General features: G+C 42.5%; 1 protein-coding gene across 18 annotated transcripts in view; it reads left to right on the forward strand.

The window, feature by feature from the left end:
• Positions 1 to 19,071, forward strand: part of LOC109891016 (calcium-dependent secretion activator 1) — a 181,600-nt gene that overhangs the window by 89,059 nt on the left and 73,470 nt on the right. For all 18 annotated transcript variants that reach the window (XM_031825030.1, XM_020483253.2, XM_031825017.1 and 15 more), the window contains exons 7-11: positions 6,689 to 6,800; positions 7,018 to 7,157; positions 9,072 to 9,138; positions 13,582 to 13,690; positions 15,185 to 15,397. In XM_031825030.1, coding sequence (XP_031680890.1) covers positions 6,689 to 6,800; positions 7,018 to 7,157; positions 9,072 to 9,138; positions 13,582 to 13,690; positions 15,185 to 15,397 — 641 coding nt within the window. The remainder of the gene's footprint in view (positions 1 to 6,688; positions 6,801 to 7,017; positions 7,158 to 9,071; positions 9,139 to 13,581; positions 13,691 to 15,184; positions 15,398 to 19,071) is intronic.

The following is a 19,071-nucleotide window of genomic DNA, read 5'->3' on the forward strand; positions in this document are numbered from 1 at the left end:
TCTGGATAGTGAGCTGTGTTCAGGTGTTCAGGGGATCTATGTGTTTGAGAGTGTGAGCTGGAGAGTGAGCTGCATTCAGGGGATCTATGTGTTTGAGAGTGTGAGCTGAAGAGTGAGCTTGAGAGTGTGAGCTGGAGAGTGAGCTGCATTCAGGGGATCTATGTGTTTGAGAGTGTGAGATGGAGAGTGAGCTGCGTTCAGGGGATCTATGTGTTTGAGAGTGTGAGCTGGAGAGTGAGCTGCGTTCAGGGGATCTATGTGTTTGAGAGTGTGAGCTGGAGAGTGAGCTGCGTTCAGGGGATCTATGTGTTTGAGAGTGTGAGCTGGGGAGTGAGCTGCGTTCAGCGGATCTATGTGTTTGAGAGTGTGAGATGGAGAGTGAGCTGCATTCAGGGGATCTATGTGTTTGAGAGTGTGAGATGGAGAGTGAGCTGCATTCAGGGGATCTATGTGTTTGAGAGTGTGAGATGGAGAGTGAGCTGCGTTCAGGGGATCTATGTGTTTGAGAGTGTGAGCTGGAGAGTGAGCTGCGTTCAGGGGATCTATGTGTTTGAGAGTGTGAGCTGGGGAGTGAGCTGCGTTCAGGGGATCTATATGTTTGAGAGTGTGAGATGGAGAGTGAGCTGCATTCAGGGGATCTATGTGTTTGAGAGTGTGAGATGGAGAGTGAGCTGCATTCAGGGGATCTATGTGTTTGAGAGTGTGAGATGGAGAGTGAGCTGCGTTCAGGGGATCTATGTGTTTGAGAGTGTGAGCTGGAGAGTGAGCTGCGTTCAGGGGATCTATGTGTTTGAGAGTGTGAGCTGGGGAGTGAGCTGCGTTCAGGGGATCTATGTGTTTGAGAGTGTGAGATGGAGAGTGAGCTGCATTCAGGGGATCTATGTGTTTGAGAGTGTGAGATGGAGAGTGAGCTGCATTCAGGGGATCTATGTGTTTGAGAGTGTGAGATGGAGAGTGAGCTGCGTTCAGGGGATCTATGTGTTTGAGAGTGTGAGCTGGAGAGTGAGCTGCGTTCAGGGGATCTATGTGTTTGAGAGTGTGAGCTGGAGAGTGAGCTGCGTTCAGGGGATCTATGTGTTTGAGAGTGTGAGATGGAGAGTGAGCTGCGTTCAGGGGATCTACGTTTGAGAGTGAGTTGAAAACAGACGTTACAAGAAATAAGTAGAAACATTTGTTTCACACTTCTCAATATAACTTCTTACCACATACGTACTGCAGTCAACTTAACACATTTAACCTTTGATTTTCAGATCTAACAAAGTTTTTAAAAACTTTCTCACCTTAGTTACATTGAAATGTTGTGGTTGTAATGCCTTTCTAAATCTACCCTACCACTCGGATCAAGAAAAAGCTCAATACAATCCTGATTAAAGGTCAGATTGGATTACTAAATCCTTATCCCTATTCGGAGGATCAGAATCTGTTTTCAGTTTTGAAAAACCCAGTGCTATCATTTAATCCTATCCGATTGCCGAAATCCAATAAGACAACTTTTCAAAAACTGGGCCCAGGGCATATACTTTATACAGGAAATAAACTGGACCCAGGGCATATACTTTATACAGGAAATAAACTGGGCCTAGGGCATATACTTTATACAGGAAATAAACTGGGCCTAGGGCATATACTTTATACAGGAAATAAACAGGGCCCAGGGCATATACTTTATACAGGAAATAAACTGGGCCCAGGGCATATACTTTATACAGGAAATAAACTGGGCCTAGGGCATATACTTTATACAGGAAATAAACAGGGCCCAGGGCATATACTTTATACAGGAAATAAACTGGGCCTAGGGCATATACTTTATACAGGAAATAAACTGGGCCTAGGGCATATACTTTATACAGGAAATAAACTGGGCCTAGGGCATATACTTTATATAGGAAATAAACTGGGCCTAGGGCATATACTTTATACAGGAAATAAACTGGGCCTATGGCATATACTTTATACAGGATTAAAACTGGGCCTAGGGCATATACTTTATACAGGAAATATGTAGAAGAATAAAAATAAATGGACAGATATCATTGAGAAGAGACCTTTGTTTCCCTTTTCCCCGGTATGTATTTAACCAGTTGCTGCACCTGACTTGTCGCGCCTCTTACGAACAACAGATGTGTCTTCTCCTAATGAATTTGTACAGCACTGATGAAGGCATTTGTTTATCACTTTGCACTAACATCTTTTCTTATTCTTTCAAGCATGGATGAAATGATGTGGGCTTCCTTGGTTTTTCCTTTTCATGGTTTGAGTGAAAGTACCTACATATTTCTGCAAGCTCTTAGACTGCCATCTATAGGTGGTATGTAAAAACAGAATTACCAGGCTTTGGACAGCTACTTTGCTTAAAACACATATTTACAGACATTTAATTGTCTGTAAATGTATGCTGTTAAATACTACACAATTAAAACCATCTGAAGAATATTCAATTTGTTCTGTTTAAATCCATGTAATATTACGCTTCTCTGTACGCTTCTCTCTCATTATAATAAATTATATTTTCCCTCTCAATTGGTGTCAATATTGCAGTCGGCACTCTGCCAGTGCAATCTGCTCTGACAAGACAAACAGAGGAAAAACCCCAGGGAAATAGATTGCAGTCTTTTCTCCATGACTCATACATAGGCTAGTACCACCAGAGTGTTGTTGACTTGGAACGTGTGCATGTGTGACAGGCCGTTCTGTGGTGAGTCAACTGGTGAGCCCTTACACACTACTCCACACACTACTCAATAGTGGGAGAGCCCAATGTATTACACATGACTCACAGGGCTCATGATTCAGAGGCATTGTAACACTGTGTCACAAAGTGTTCCCTGCCAAGGCTCCAGTACAGTGGCTACTGGGCTGGAGGGATGTGTGTCATGTTGATGGAAAGTAGCAATTCAACAGATGCTGGACATCAAGCCTGATAGGTTGTTGTTAATGGGTCATATGTGGAGCTGCTTTCAGGTCGTTGGTGGGGTCTGTCATGGAAACTGTGTTTCATTTAGAGCAGGTAATTTTATACCATGCAAAATGATTGAAATACGTACAGTTTAAGTGCGGAGAGAGGGCAATGGAGGGGGTGAAAGAGTGAGATGGACAGACTAATCTTCATTCTGCCGTATCAGTGCTCCCCCACCGCAGGCAGAGAGAACTGTAGTGAGCATGCTTAGTATTTTGAATGTGAAGCCAGTCCTGGCTATATTAGCTCATGAGTGGCCACAAGCAGCCAAGACCTCTCTCTATTTCATGCTTATGTCGCACTGCCCACTGGCTCACATGCTTCTAGAATTTAACAAAGAGAATAGTGAGAATAGTGAGAATTGTGAGTCTTCCCATAGGACGAGCTTGAAACTTGGATCTGATTTGGCTTGGTCTGTGTACTCCTCTGTGGCTGTTTCTGGCAGGCCTGTGTTTGGTATTCTTTATAAGCTGCATTTCACAGTGTGTGCATGGAGCTGTCAGAGCTACAGAGAACATCCCAACTAGATTACCTTCTAACAACCCGTCAGGAGACAGCCATCTTCTAACCATAGTCAAGTCTGTTACCACAGGTGTGTGTGTGTGTGGTAAGATGGAATGGATTATGACTATCTGGACACTAACTCTAAATGCTTGTGAACCATCCGGAGTCTTAGGCTGCCTATCCTTGGTCATATAAGTATATACAGTATCTATATGGGATCCAATTTTGTGCTCCACGTTTTTAGCATATATGCTCTCTACCAACAACAACCCTGTGGCACAATGCATTTGAGTCCTATTATCAACTGTTTTCACGGCATTCTATAGTAGCATCTCCTTTTAAACACCCTCAATCTCCTGCTTCAGTTGGGTGAGCCAGAGATGTCACATACTGTACACAGTATACCACTTACACACTTATATTATTGTTTAGTAGTTAAACCTTACAAATGAATACTCAATACTGTCACATCTGGGAAATGCTTCATGGATGGTAGCCGCTGTGTGTTGTGAGAGCAAAATTGCAAGATTATGTTATACTGTAATCGCATCAAATGGTTGCTTTATGCAACAGAATTTATGAACACTCATCTGTGTGTGTTCTACTGAGGATGGGCCTCTGGGAGATTTAACACTGACAGAAGATTTACGATGTCTTTGGGTGATAAACCTAAAGAGACTGCATTCCATAGCATGAGTTAATGTTTCTGTTCTATAAGGTACCAGGGAGAGATGACTCCGGGACCAGAACCTGGTCTCTACACAATGAGAACAGTTTTTACAGCAGATACTGTTTGCTGTGAATTATATGGATCTTTCATACAAATCTTAACCTCTCTAGGGTATGTGGGACGCTAGCGTCCCACCTGGCCAACATCCAGTGAGATTGCAGAGCGCCAAATTCAAATACAGAAATACTCATTATAAACATTCAGAAAAGATAAAACTATTTTACATAGGTTTAAAGATTAACTTCTTGTGAATCATTAATCCACAGGCTCAAACGCAGTCACAACAGTCAGACAAAAAATCCAAAATGTATCCGTAAAGTTCATAGTAACATGTCAGACGATGTTTATATTCAATCCTCAGGTTGTTTTTAGCCTAAATAATCAATAATATTTCAACCGGACAATAATGTCGTCAATATAAAAGGTAAACAAGAAAGGCACTCTCTCGGTCGTGCGCATGAAAAAGCTCTGTGACACGGCAGGGTCCACTCATTCAGACTGCTCTTACTCCCTCATTTTTCAGAATACATGCCTGAAACAAGTACTAAAGACTGTTGACATCTAGTGGAAGGCATAGAGTCCTAAGTCAATGGATACTGTAATGGCATTGAATAGAAAACTACAACAACAAAAAATCCTACTTACTGAATGGATATTTCTCAGGTTTTCGCCTGCCAAATCAATTCTGTTATACTCACAGACATTATTTTAACAGTTTTGGAAACTTTAGAGTGTTTTCTATCCAAATCTACTAATTATATGCATATCCTATCTTCTGGGCCTGAGTAGAAGGCAGTTTAATTTGGGCATGCTTTTCATCCAAAATTCCAAATGCTGTCCCCTACCCTAGAGAAGTTAACCATTCCATATATTTGTTGTTTGTCATGAAGATTGAAGGGGGTGTATCTTTGCTATAAAAGGCCATGGTATATTTTGTCGTTGAGCTCTCAACGAATCAACTAGGGGGGGTTTGTTGACAAGCTCCATTACTGCAGTAATTAAATAATAAAGATTGATTGTTTTGAAGAAATGTGAAAGTCTCTCCTTTTGATTGCAATAATTCCACGGCAGTGTACAATACTTCAGTTCCCCCAAAAAATTACATAGAAATGTGATGCACCACATCAGTGAGAAGTGAGACACACAGGGGAACACCTAACAGCTCAGAGATAGTCCACAGTAGGTTGTGGTGCATCCCAAAAGCATGCTGAATGATATTGGAATGATGAAATTGCTGTTGTGGTGTCAAGTGTTCTGAATACACTGGGTTTGTCATACACGCACACACACACACGCACCAATATTACACTCACAGAAGTTCCAAAATAATAAAGACATTTCAAATGTCATATTGTGTATATATAGAGTGTTGTAATGATGTGCAAATAGTTCAAGTACAAAGGGGAAAATAAATAATCGTAAATATAGGTTGTATTTACAATGGTGTTTGTTCTTAATTGGTTGCCATTTTCTTGTGGCAACAGGTCACACATCTTGCTGCTGTGATTGCACACTGTGGTATTTCACCTAATAGATATGGAAGTTTATCAAAATTGAATTTGTTTTCAAATTATTTGGGGGTGTGTGTAATCTAAGGGAAATATGTGTCTCTAAATGGTCATACATTTGGCAGGAGGTTAAGAAGTGCAGCTCAGTTTCCACCTCATTCTGGGGGCAGTGTGCACATAAGACCTTCACAAACTTCTACAGATGCACAATTGAGAGCATCCTGACGGGCCTGGTACAGCAACTGCACCACCCGCAAAAACAGGAATCTCCAGAGGGTGGTGCAGTCAGCCTAGCGCATCAACGGGGACATACTGCCTGCCCTCCAGGATATCTACAGCACCCAGTGTCACAAGACAGCCTAGAAGATCAGCAAGGACCTCCCCCACCCAAGCCACGACCTGTTCACCCCACTAGAAGGCAGAGCCAGTATAGGTGCGTCAAAGCTGGGACCGAGAGACTGAAAAACAGTTTATCTCCAGGCCATCAGACTGTTAAATAATCACCTACAGCTGGCCTCCGCCCAGTACCCTGCCCTGAACTTTAGTCACTGTTTCTAGCCGACTACCACCTGGATACTCGACCCTGCACCTTAGAGATGTACTGTAGATAGAAATTGCACACTGGTCACTTTAATAATGTTTACGTACCAGCCCACTCATTATATCAGCCAATCATGGCTAACAGGAAGGTTGCTCACTTTTTCTGTGGCTAAACCAACTAGGTTCGTAATTTAGCAATTGTATTAGTATTTACAGATGGCATACAAGTGTGTTATTAAGGCACATGAAAGTTCACATGTTCGAGAAGGCATTTCATGCCAAAAAACACATTTTGATTTTTTTTTTAAGTTTATGTTCAAATGGCTCTCCTGTGAAGTAGTGACCTTCGACATGCGCCTAGTTTCCTGAAATGGTTCACATTTGATGTGAAACAATGTCATGTCACTCTTTAACCCGTCTCACTCTATGGTCTTCTGTGTGTTTCAGCTGGGGGACCCAGGGGGACTTCACCACCACACACCCCCTGCCTGCTGTCAAGGTGAAGTTGTTCACTGAGAGCACAGGAGTCCTGGCCCTGGAGGACAAAGAGCTTGGCAGGGTAAGAGCCTACAGAACTGGAGCCAGACATAGGCACAGTTAGCAACGAACTTGCTTTTCAGATTTTAAAATGGTTGTCATTGATGTGAATAGGGGGTAAACATTGTTACGATCTATTACATACATTATACATATACATATACATTGATACAACCTTACATGGCTGTGTGTTTTATGTAGGACTTGACTGTAATAGATATGTGTCTTTGTGCTTCCAGGTGGTACTCCATCCGACCCCTAACAGTCCCAAACAGTCCGAACTACACAAGATGTCCGTGTCCAAAGGCTGCCCTGACAGTGACCTGAAGATCAAACTGGCCATCCGCATGGACAAGCCACAAAACATGAAGCACTGTGGGTAAGCTACGCTGCGCTGAAACTCTAGATCAAATCATATCTTTCTCAGATGCAGCGATATGCTGCCATCTAGTGGGCCGACCATTAGTGCATAACACACACTTCCAGACGGCCAATCGACTGTGACCAAAGCAGGCAACCTTTATCTTTAACCTTAAACATTAAATCTATTATCTTCAACATACATTGAACATTACTATGTAATGTGACATCTGACATTTTTAATTTCCTCAAATATTGTTGTACTGCATTTATCAAGCGTCCATAATGTTTGCTAAAGAACAAAAGGAAGTCTTCTCCTTCTGTATTTCACCGCTTTGTTGGTGCCATTGTGCACATAGCCTCACACTAATATGTAAGACATGACCATGTTAAAGAGCACATTGAATAAGAGTAAGAATTCTGACTGTCATGAATGGATATCAAGTAAAAGGTATTGACATTCTCCTCTCCCCAGATCAAATAGCAAATTATGATTGTGATTAAGTCAGTGGGGTGATGATAGGTACCCTAGTGGTTAGAGTGTGGGGCCAGTAACTGAAAGGTTGCTGGATCAAATCCCCGAGCTGACAAGGTAAACATCTGTCGTTCTGCTCCTGAACAAGGCTGTTAACCCGTTGTTCCCCAGTAGGCCGTCATTGAAAATAAGAATTTGTTCTTAACTGACTTGCCTAGTTTATTTATTTTTTAAAATGTTTTTAAAATAATGGCTATTGATGTAAGTGATGTGACAGCACCAACTCAGAGACATAAGGAAACGTTAACGTCACACTTCTTCCTTCTTCCCTCCTCCGGTCTCCTCCACTGTGTGTGTGTCCTGCTCTATGGGGGAAGCCCAGTGTCTGGGCTTTAAGGAGTGCCGCCTGTCCCTCTCGTTCACTCTCCTCCATATGCTTCCTGTACAGGGCCTGCGAGGTCTGATGTGATGCTGGGGTGGCTCTGCAGTAGCCTGTGTTGGGGTCTTATGCTTCCTGTACCTGCCTCTGCCTGTACCTGCCTCTGCCTGTACCTGCCTCTGCCTGTACCTGCATCTGCCTGTACCTGCCTCTGCCTGTACCAGCCTCAGCCCCCTTTCCCGCTGCTCCTTTGGCACTAGTTTATTCAGAGAGAGAAGCCCTGATGTCCCTAAACTAACCAGGGGGATACACAGGCAGAGGCAGGCAAGCCAGGGTACCTCTAGCCCGGCCAGGGGGAGGAGCGGCCAGAGGCAGTCAGAGCTGGTGTCCTCACCCTCAGATGTTCATTTCTTCTTCATGCTCTGATCTCTTCACAACACAAGATACACAGCAACACAACACTCATGCTGCACTCCCACAGACTCAAGACTGATAGAAGTAAAAAATATATATATTAAAAAAATGTATGCACTCACTACTTACTGTACGTCACTCTGGATAAGAATGTCTGCTAAATGACTACAATGTAAATCTAATGATAGAACTCAACAAACCAGAGTACAGTCTTCATACCCACATGTAGGGATGTCCACTGGCTCATACTGGAGCTGGAGTTCTGGATGTCACTCCTATCCCCGAACCATGTTCTGCTCTGAATGAAGTTCATATCAGAAAGCAGTTTAACCTTTCACAAACAGAAAATGGGTCGTTCTGGATATCTAAACCCTTTTCACAGTAAAAGGTAGCAGTAACAACGTTTTACCATAAGAGGTCAGGAGAGTCCTTGTACTGTAACACATGCATCTCTGCTATTGTTCGCCAATTGCCATTCATTCAAGGTGTTGTATATATTGCTCATTATAACGTAAAAGGAAAAATGTATATGCTTTTTCAGCATGCCACCTCTTTATGAAATAATGATGCAACACAAGGTTTAATATTGTAAAGCAGCCTCTGCAGAAAGGCCACCCACCATAGACCACACAACTTATTACTAAACCATTGCTTTGTTTACTTAGGTACCTATGGGCTATTGGTAAAAATGTGTGGAAGAGATGGAAGAAGAGATTCTTTGTCTTGGTGCAGGTAAGAACAAAATACCACTAAAGAACCATGGTCAGCACTAATCCAATAAGTAAGATGTTATGTTTTTGATCTGTCATGCTTTGGTACGTGTCTTCCTCTAGTTGACTGGGGTGCAGGAGGTCTAAGCCAGTTCTTGTCAGGAGCTTTTGTAGCTGTAGCAGCCATTTTCTGTCTGGCCTCATTTGGAGAAGCACGCTTTCTCCTCTGTGTTTGGGAGGATATGTCTCAGAGCGAGGAGTTGACAGGCGATTGACAAACCAGAGTATACGCTGGCTGGCCTAGCACTCGCAGCTACAAGAGCCCAAGGAATGTGCGTCTCGCTCGCTCCCAGCTGTACATACAGTGTGTGTGTGTGTGTGTGTGTGTGTGTGTGTGTGTGTGTGTGTGTGTGTGTGTGTGTGTGTGTGTGTGTGTGTGTGTGTGTGTGTGTGTGTGTGTGTGTGTGTGTGTGTGTGTGTGTGTGTGTGTGTGTGTGTCATGTGCAAGTCTGTTTCTTAGAGAGACCAATAGCTTTTATGTTTGTGTATAATTTCATTTGTAAATCTTTTACTTTTTCTTGTCTCTTCTGTTTTGGTTATGTTAAGTTGCGTGTAAGTATTCAAGACATTCAATACTCTATTGGTGTTATGATGGACTCAAATGTATTGTTCTTCAGAATTGGCAAAATTATTATATTTTCAAAGTGAAGGGCAAATACGTTTAGTTCGCTTTACCATCAATATAGTATTGTTCCCTTTGTTTCTTGGTGTTGCCTGAAAATACAAAATTCAGCAGTGGAGTAGTACAAACTGTACATGTTGATTCATAGCCTATGAAAAGACAACGGTGTGCAACTTCAGCTGGTTGAGGAGATATGTTCAATAGAAATGTTTGTGATTCACCAACAGCACTCTGTGATGTTCAACCCTCCTTCTCTGAAATAACAAAACGCAAACTCACATCCGCTATATTCTAAATGTGACACACACACACACACACACACTTTCTGAATTTAATTTGACTGACATTTGCCATGATACTCATAAATAGCACAGTTTACACTGGGGGGTATTTATTTCAGTGTCAGAGGATTTGTTTCCTGTTGAATTATTCATGAGTTGTTAATTACATGGAGTGAGTAGATCATTTACAGTGCTAGGTGATGGACGCTGGCACCACCCATGGCAGCGACACACCAACAACACGTCAGGTACACGTAAACAGAATTCTACAGGTGTAAAGCTGTCATTACACACCCTGTAAACACGTTACGTGTGTCAGAGAAAACAAGAACGAGTCAGCGGTTGAACATCCCATGAGATGGCTATCGTGACGGCTCATGCCATGTAACCCTCTCACTATGCCTGTGTGATAAAGTAAGTCCCCTTTCTCCGTTCATACCCAGCGAAAGTGGAACGCGTCGGTATCAAAGGCATCGACCTCAGCTGAACCGAGTCCCATCACGAGAGGCGAAAATGCCACTCTAATCCTGTGAAACTGTGTTTTGTCTTAATTGAGTCGAGGGATCACAATTAAGCAGCTTGCTCCCCAAACCAAGCTCTAGCCAGCCCCCTCCTACCCCCACCCCGCTCATCCTGCCTGTAGTGGTATCTGGCTAGTTGAATGCCCTGACAGGTCACTGCTCAACAGAACAGATTGGAGCCATAAACCACATGTTTATGATGCAAAGTGAAGTGTAATTATTCAGCAGTCTGGAGGCTGTCCTCGAAGACAGCCAGAAGCAGCCACTCTCTCACTCTGCACCCTACCACACTATCCTTCTTTTTCTCTCCCCCTTCTCTCACTCACTACTTTCTATTTTCTTCTCTGTTCACTCACTATCTTTGTTCTCTCTCTCTCTCTCTCTCTCTCTCTCTCTCTCTCTCTCTCTCTCTCTGCTGATATGTGCTGGCTTTGGAGTGAAGTCTTAAGCATTTCCGTTTGACAACTGGGGGGGGGGGGGGGTCTATCATGTTCAAGAGTTTCCTCAGTGATATACTGGCAAACAACCACATGGATCTCTGTTCCCCGGCCCCACCCCATCACACAATCCAATTTATAGACTCAACCAGTGGTGGAAAAGTACGCAATTGTCATACTTGAGCAAAAGTAAAGACACCTTAATTAATAGAAAATAAATCAGTAAAGGTGAACGTCACCCAGTAAAATCCTACTTGAGTAAAAGTCTAAAAGTATTTGGTTATAAATATACATCATTCTAAAAAGTAAATGTAATTGCTAAAATATACTTATGTAGCAAAAGCAAAGGTGAAAGTATAAATAATTTTAAATTCCTTATTAAGCAAACCATGTTTTTTTTTTTTCGGATTGCCAGGGACACGCTCCAACACTCAGACATAATTTACCAACGAAGCATGTGTTCAGTGAGTCCGCCTGTCACGTTCGTTGAATGGAGGAGTGATTTGAATACATTCTTATTTGTAATGAAACAAAGAACACTTAAACAAACTTTACAAAACAACAAAACAAACATGAAGTTATATAGTTATATATGAAGTTATATATAAACAAGTGTATACACAGGCAACTAGCCATAGACAATAACCCACAAAATACCCAAGGAATATGGCTGCCTAAATATGGTCAAATACGATCAGAGACAACGATAAACAGCTGCCTCTAATTGAGAAGCAATCTAGGCAACCATAGACATACATAACACCTAGACTAGTAAACACCCGTAGACATATAAAATCCCTAGACAGGAACAAAAAAACATACGTCACCCATGTCACACCCTGACCTAACCAAAATAATAAAGAAAACAAAGAATACTAAGGTCATGCGTGACACCGCCAGATCAGAGGCAGTAGGGATAACCAGTGATGCTAACTTGATAAGGGTGTGAATTAGACCATATTCCAGTCCTGCTAAGCATTCAAAATGTACTTTTGGGTGTCAGGGAAAATGTATTGAGTAAAAAGTACATATTTTTCTTTAGGAATGTAATGAAGTAAAAGTAAAAGTTGTCATAAATATAAATAGTAAAGTAATGTACAGATACCCCAAAAAACTACTCAAGTAGTACTTGAATGTATTTTTACTTTAGTACTTTACACCACTGCTCTCAACAATAGCAAGGTTATTTAAAAGAGCAAAGCATGTAGGGTAATCAGGGAGCAAAGTCATTTAGAATCCTTTAACCATCAGTTTGACAGCAGGTCAGCCAGCCTTAAGGCCCATACAGTCCTGCTCTGTCTCTGTCTGTGTGTTTGTCTCGCCTGGCCCTGACAGGTCCAAACTTTAGCAGGCAGAGGGATGTGAGGCTGAAGTGGGTTGAGAGAGAGGCAGGCGAGGGAGTGGGAAGGAGATGGGGAGTTCTGATGTGCCCCAGGGACGTCCCGAAGGCAAGGGGGCACCGCGGAGCTGGGTAGTGGCACCGGCGGCCCAGCAAGTTCCACCGGGGGCCTCATCAGAGCCCTGACAGTGAATCTCTGTTGTCACACAGAGGCAGGCTGCAGCCAGTGAGAGCTGCCACTTGCAGCAGAGGTGACAATAGCATGGTATTGGCTGAGATCCTTGGGTTGCCTTGGCATGACTGGCACCTAGCAGTCGGGCTCCTATCTCTTGTGACAGGGTGTCACTACCGCACTCGTCTGTCCTCGCTGAGTGACAGAGTCAGGGCCACAACCCCGCCCTGGCAACGGCGCCGGCAACAGCACCCTGACTGCCCACCCTCGCTCTCTGATCCTCTCCCACCTCTCTCTGTCTCTCTGTCTCTCTCTCTCTCTCTGTGTGTCTGTCCTTGTCAGTAGCAGAATAAGCCTGCTTATCACTGTATCAGTGCGGGATAGATACACACTCACACTCAAGCACACACATACTCTCTCTCATCAACATAAGTTACTTTTACCAGCCCCCCCCCTCCCCTGGTTCGGCCACTTCATTCATCTAATTATAATGTGATTATCCCAGTATACTCACACACACTCACACACACATTACTGACTAGAGGTTCAAGAGTGGGCAACACAGCTGTCATTTCCATTCTCTCACTATTACATACACACACACACACACACACACAGAGAGATTGTTTTCCCATATGCCTATCTTGACCAGCATCTGGTCACCATCTATGCCTGGTGATTGGCTTATTAACCCTTGTGTGACCGTCTCTCCCGGTTGGTTATCACAAACAAGGTGTCCAAGGCCTGGGTTAGGGAACATGACGTTATATTTGATGTCAAGGTTACAGTGGTAAGTAGAACTGATAAGATGTAATGCTTTCTTTCAGTCTGTTATTTACCTGGTATACCAAAATGGTAGTTACATAGTAATTACTAGGCAGTTTACCAATGTTATGTCATTTTCGTACCCGTATTACTCTGCGTTACCTTGAGAAATACCAGGTAAATAGCAGCTGGATAGCAGCTGGAAAAGCACCATGAGATAAAGTGTACAGTAAATAATTAGCCCACTGTTCCTTCCTCTGTGATGCAGGTGAGCCAGTACACCTTTGCCATGTGCAGCTACAGAGAGAAGAAGGCAGAGCCTGTGGAGCTGCTTCAACTGGACGGCTACACTGTAGACTACACCGACCCTCAGCCAGGTACAGTAATACAACACACACACACCGACCCTCAGCCAGGTACAGTAATACAACACACACACACCGACCCTCAGCCAGGTACAGTAATACACCACACACTCAACGACCCTCAACCAAGTACAGTAACACACCACACACACACACCGACCTTCAGCTAGGTACGGTAAATCACCACACACACCGACCCTCAGCAAGGTACAGTAACACACCACACACACACATAGACCGACCCTCAACCAGGTACAGTAACACACCACACAGGCACACCAACCCTCTGCCAGGTACAGTAATACACCACACACACACACCAACCCTCAGCCAGGTACAGTAACACACCAGACACACGCACACACCATCCCTCAGCCAGGTAGAGTAATACACCACACACACGCACCGACCCTCAGCCAGGTACAGTAATACACCACTTGTATTAAATAAAGGTGAAATAAATAAAAATATTTAAAAAATTACTTGCTTCCATTCAGCCACAAGCATTAGTGAGGTCGGGCACTGATGTTGGGTGATTCGGCCTAGCTCGCTGTCGGCTTTCCAATTCATCCCAAAGGTATTTGATGGGGTGGAGGTCAGGGCTCTGTGCAGGCCAGTAAAGTTCTTCCACACCGATCTCAACAAACCATTTCTGAATGGATCTTGCTTTGTGAACGGGGGCATTGAACATGCTGAAACAGGAAAGGGCCTTCCCCAAACTGTTGCCACAAAGTTGGAAGTTGGAAGCACAGGATCGGCTCTAGAATGTCATGGAATGCTGTAGCATTAAAATATCCCTTCACTGGAACTAAGGGGCCTAGCCCGAAGCATGAAAAACAGCCCCAGACCATTATTCCTCCAGCAAACTTTACAGTTGGCACTATGTATTGGGGAAGGTAGCGTTCTCCTGGCATCTGCCAAACCCAGATTCGTCCATCGTACTGCCAGATGGTGAAGCTTAATTCATCACTCCAGGGAATGAGTTTCCACCTTCGCATTGCGAATGGTAATCTTAGGCTTGTGTGCGGCTACTTGGCTATGGAAACCCATTTCATGAAGTTCCTGACGAACAGTTCTTGTGTTGACGTTGCTTCCAGAGGCAGTTTGGAACTCGGTAGTGAGTGTTGCAACCGAGGACAGCACTCTGTGGGCTTGTGTGGCTTACCACTTCATGGCTGAGCCATTGTTGCTCCTAGATGTTTCCACTTCACAATAACAGCACTTACAGTTAACCGGGGCAGCTCTAGCAGGGCAAACATTTTACGAACTGACTTGAACTGACACCGGTGCCACGTTGAAAGTCACTGAGCTCTTCAGTAAGGCCATTGTTTGTCTATGGAGATTGCATGGCCGTGTGCTTGATCTATACACCTGTCAGCAATGGGTGTGGCTGAAATAGCCGGATCCACTAATTTTACGGGGTGTCCACATACTTTTGTATATATGTGCTGGTATCTACCTGTAGCACTAGCCCTACAAACACTGCTAACTGTATTAATTCCTTAGGTCTTGACGGTGGGAGGACCTTCTTCAATGCAGTAAAGGAAGGTGACACTGTGATCTTTGCCAGTGATGACGAGCAGGACCGCATCCTGTGGGTCCAGGCTATGTACCGGGCCACGGGCCAGTCCCACAAGCCAATCCCCCCCACCCAGGTCCAGAAACTCAACAACAGAGCAGGCTCCGCACCTCAGCTAGACGCACCCATCTCCCAGTTCTGTAAGTGCCACCCATGTCGTGCCCACGAGGCCCACAACACTGGGTACTGTTTCAGCTACAGTACCCAGGAAACGACCGCCCAATGTGCAATTCTGTTATGTCTAATCAAATTCAATATCTATCAAGATACGGATTTTATTGGACTCCTTTTTGAGGTTTTGTTGTATTTCTTTCTCTCCACACAAGTGTGTATTTTAAAATGGACAATACGCACTGTTATGGTATATATGTATTCTATAGGAATGTGTGTGTAACAGTGTATATTATGTAACCCCAAGCAACTACAGCGAAGTGTCTACATCCATCTGGAGAAGAAAGAACGCCTCTCCTCACCACTCCTTTCATTTTGTTTCATTAATCTCTCTACTATCGTCACTAAATATGTCATTTTTTTTCATCAACGCTGTGTCTCTCTCTCCTATTCCATATCACATTATCTCTCACTCTCTATCTGTATCTATTCATTTCACCTTATGTCAATATTCATCTCTTTAGTTTAGCCCTTCCTCTTCCCCTGTGTCCTATTATGCCAGTTGTTTAACAGTGTTATGAGCTATTTCCCCCACTTTCTCTCACTCTCACTCTCACACTCGTGCTTTTTGTGTGTCCCCGGTCGAGCCCAGCTGCTGTAGGTCAGGTCTCTGTGTCTGCTCTCTGTCTTTATGTCTCTCTGGTTTGTTCCTTCTTACCCCGCTATCTATCTCGTAGCTGGATTCAAGGGTAAGTGCTTCCCTGTTGCTGGCACCGCTCAGATAATCCACACTGATTATCTGACCAAAGCAATGTGATCTCCTCCCTCTCTTCCTCTTCTGTTGTTCATTCTCTCCCTCTATTCAAATCTTTATGTTATCTCTGTCTTAGACCACTTTAGAAAAATTTCATTTTGATTTGGTTTGATTCTCTTTAGGTTTAAAATACTCACTTCCATCCTGACAAGACTAAGATGCATGTCACTCTGATTTTGTTTGCTTTGCTTTGGTTAAACTGCATATTTGCCTTCTCTCGCTCTCAGCAACTTCATTGAACATGAAATCCCTTCTTAGCAAAACAGACCTTTTTCTAAACCCCAGGACTTATAACATACCAATATGGTATCTCTGAAAAATAATTGATTTAAAAAAGGCAGAAACAGTTTTAATGACCATAATTGTAATAAAGGGTTAAAGGCGGAGACAGGGCTAAAACCCACAACATAAAACTACAATTATTTGTTGATTGTCATGTTCCATAAATTGCAGTAGAACTGAGGACGTATGTTAATTCAGTGAAATGGTTGTTTTTGACAACTACTGGAGGCCTTTGTCTCTCAGCAGCTGATTACTACCATGTTAAAAGTGCCATGACATGAATTAAACAGTGTGGTCTCTGCACAATTATTCCAGGAAGCAATCAGTGAAATGTTGCTAAATAGCGACATGCTAGTTCACACTTGCAACTCTACAAATGCCTTCTCTTCTGAAAAAAACAAGGTAAAAAAAACACTTACTGTATGTTTTTTGGGTTTAAAATAAGATAATTAAAATATATTCTAGGTAGGATAAATAATCTTGTCTTTTTAATCCAGACCAATGTAATTTGGCTACACACTTCATACACATTATATAGTTTGATGTGCTTCTTCCAAATTGCAGAAAAGTCCAAATCCAATGTATGCATGCATGTAAGTCTGCTAAATGTCTGCTAAATTGTATTTATATACAGTGCCTTCAGAACATATTCACACCCCTTTTTCCAGATGTTGTTCTGTGAGTCTACATTTTAAATTGGTTAAATTGAGATTTTTTTTTCACTGACCTACACACAATGTCCTATAATGTTGAAGTGAAATTATGTTTTGAAAACTTTTGAAAAATTGAAAATACCATCAGTCAATGTGTTCAACCCCTTTGTTATGGCAAGCCTAAGTCAATTCAGGGGTAAAAAAAAGTGCTTAACAAGTCACATAAAAAGGTGCATGCATTCACTCTGTGTGCAATAATAGGGTTTTAACATGTTTTGTTATGATTGCCTCTGTGTTCCACACATACAATTATCTGTAAGGTCCCTCAGTCGAGCAGAGAGATTGTCCAATGTCTCACAAAGAAAGGCACCTATTGGTATATGGGTAAAACAAATAGCAGACATTCAATTGTTATTAATTACACTTTGGATGGTGTATCAATACACTCAGTCACTACAAAGATACAGGTGTCCTTCCTAACTCAGTTGCCGGAGAGAAAAGAAACCTCTCAGAGATTTCACCTTGTGGCCAATGGTAACTTTGAAACAGTTACAGAGTTTAATGGCAGTGATAGGAAATACCTGAGGATGGATTAACTACATTGTATTTACTCCACAATAATAACCTAATTGACAGAGGAAAAATTAAAAGATCCAAAACATGCATCCTGTTTGTAACAAGGTACTAAAGTAATACTTTAAAAAATGTGTCAAAGCAATAAACTTTTTGCCCTGAATACAAAGTGTTATTTTTGGGCAAATCCAATACAACACATTACTGAGTACCACTCTCCATATTTTCAAGCATAGTGGTGGCTGCATCATGTTATGTGTAACATGGGATGATGAAGCTAGGGGGCACTATTTTTGTGTTTGGAAAAATAACGTTCCCAAAGTAAACTGCCTATTTCTCAGGACCAGATACTAGAATATGCATATAATTGACAGATTAGGATAGAAAACACTCTAAAGTTTTGGAAACTTGTTTGTTTTGGAAACTTGTTTGTGAGTTTGTCTGTGAGTTAAACAGAACTGATATTGCAGGCTAAAACCTGAGGAAAATCCAATCAGGAAGTGCCCCTGTTTTTGAAATCTCTCTGTAGTTATGCATCCCTATTGCCCATTTAAAGGGATATCAACCATATTCCTTTTTCTATTGCTTCCCTAAGGTGTCAACAGACATAGTTTCAGGCTTTTATTTTGAAGAATGAGCGTGAACGACCACATTGTGTAAGTGGATAGGTGGGGGCTCTCAGAGTGAGCTGTGCGCAAAAGAGAAAGGCGGCCATTGTTACTCCCGGTCCTAGTGAAAAGCCAATTGTCCCGGTTGATATATTATCAAATAGATATTTGAAAAACACCCTGAGGATTGATTATAAAAAATGTTTGAAATTTTTCTGTGGACATTATGGATATAATTTGGAATTTTTGTCTGTGTTGTCGTGACCGCTCTTTCCGGTGGATTCCTGGGCATATCGTATTTGGATATAAAAAATATCTTTACGGAACCAAAGGAACATTTGTTGTCTAACTGGGAGTCTCATGAGTGAAAACATCCGAAGATCATCAAAGGTAAACGATTAATTTGATTGCTTTTCTGATTTTCGTGACCAAGTTACCTAATGCTAAGTGTACTTATTGTTTTGTCGAGCGATCGATAAACTTACACAAACGCTTGTATTGCTTTCGCTGTAAAGCATAGTTTCAAAATCTGAGACGACAGGTGGATTAACAAAAGGCTAAGCTGTGTTTTGCAATATTGCACTTGTGATTTCATGAATATGAATATTTTCTAGTAATATTATTTGACTGTGGCGCTATGCTATTCAGCGTTGCTGATGACAATTATACCGGATCCGGGATGGGTGGTTCAGAGTGGGGACTGGGGAGTTTTTCAGGATAAAAAAATTTATGGAATGTAGCAAAGCACATGCAAAATCCTAAAAGAAAGTTGC

This window comes from Oncorhynchus kisutch, linkage group LG5 (genome assembly GCF_002021735.2).
Source record: "Oncorhynchus kisutch isolate 150728-3 linkage group LG5, Okis_V2, whole genome shotgun sequence".
Taxonomy (NCBI): domain Eukaryota; kingdom Metazoa; phylum Chordata; class Actinopteri; order Salmoniformes; family Salmonidae; genus Oncorhynchus; species Oncorhynchus kisutch.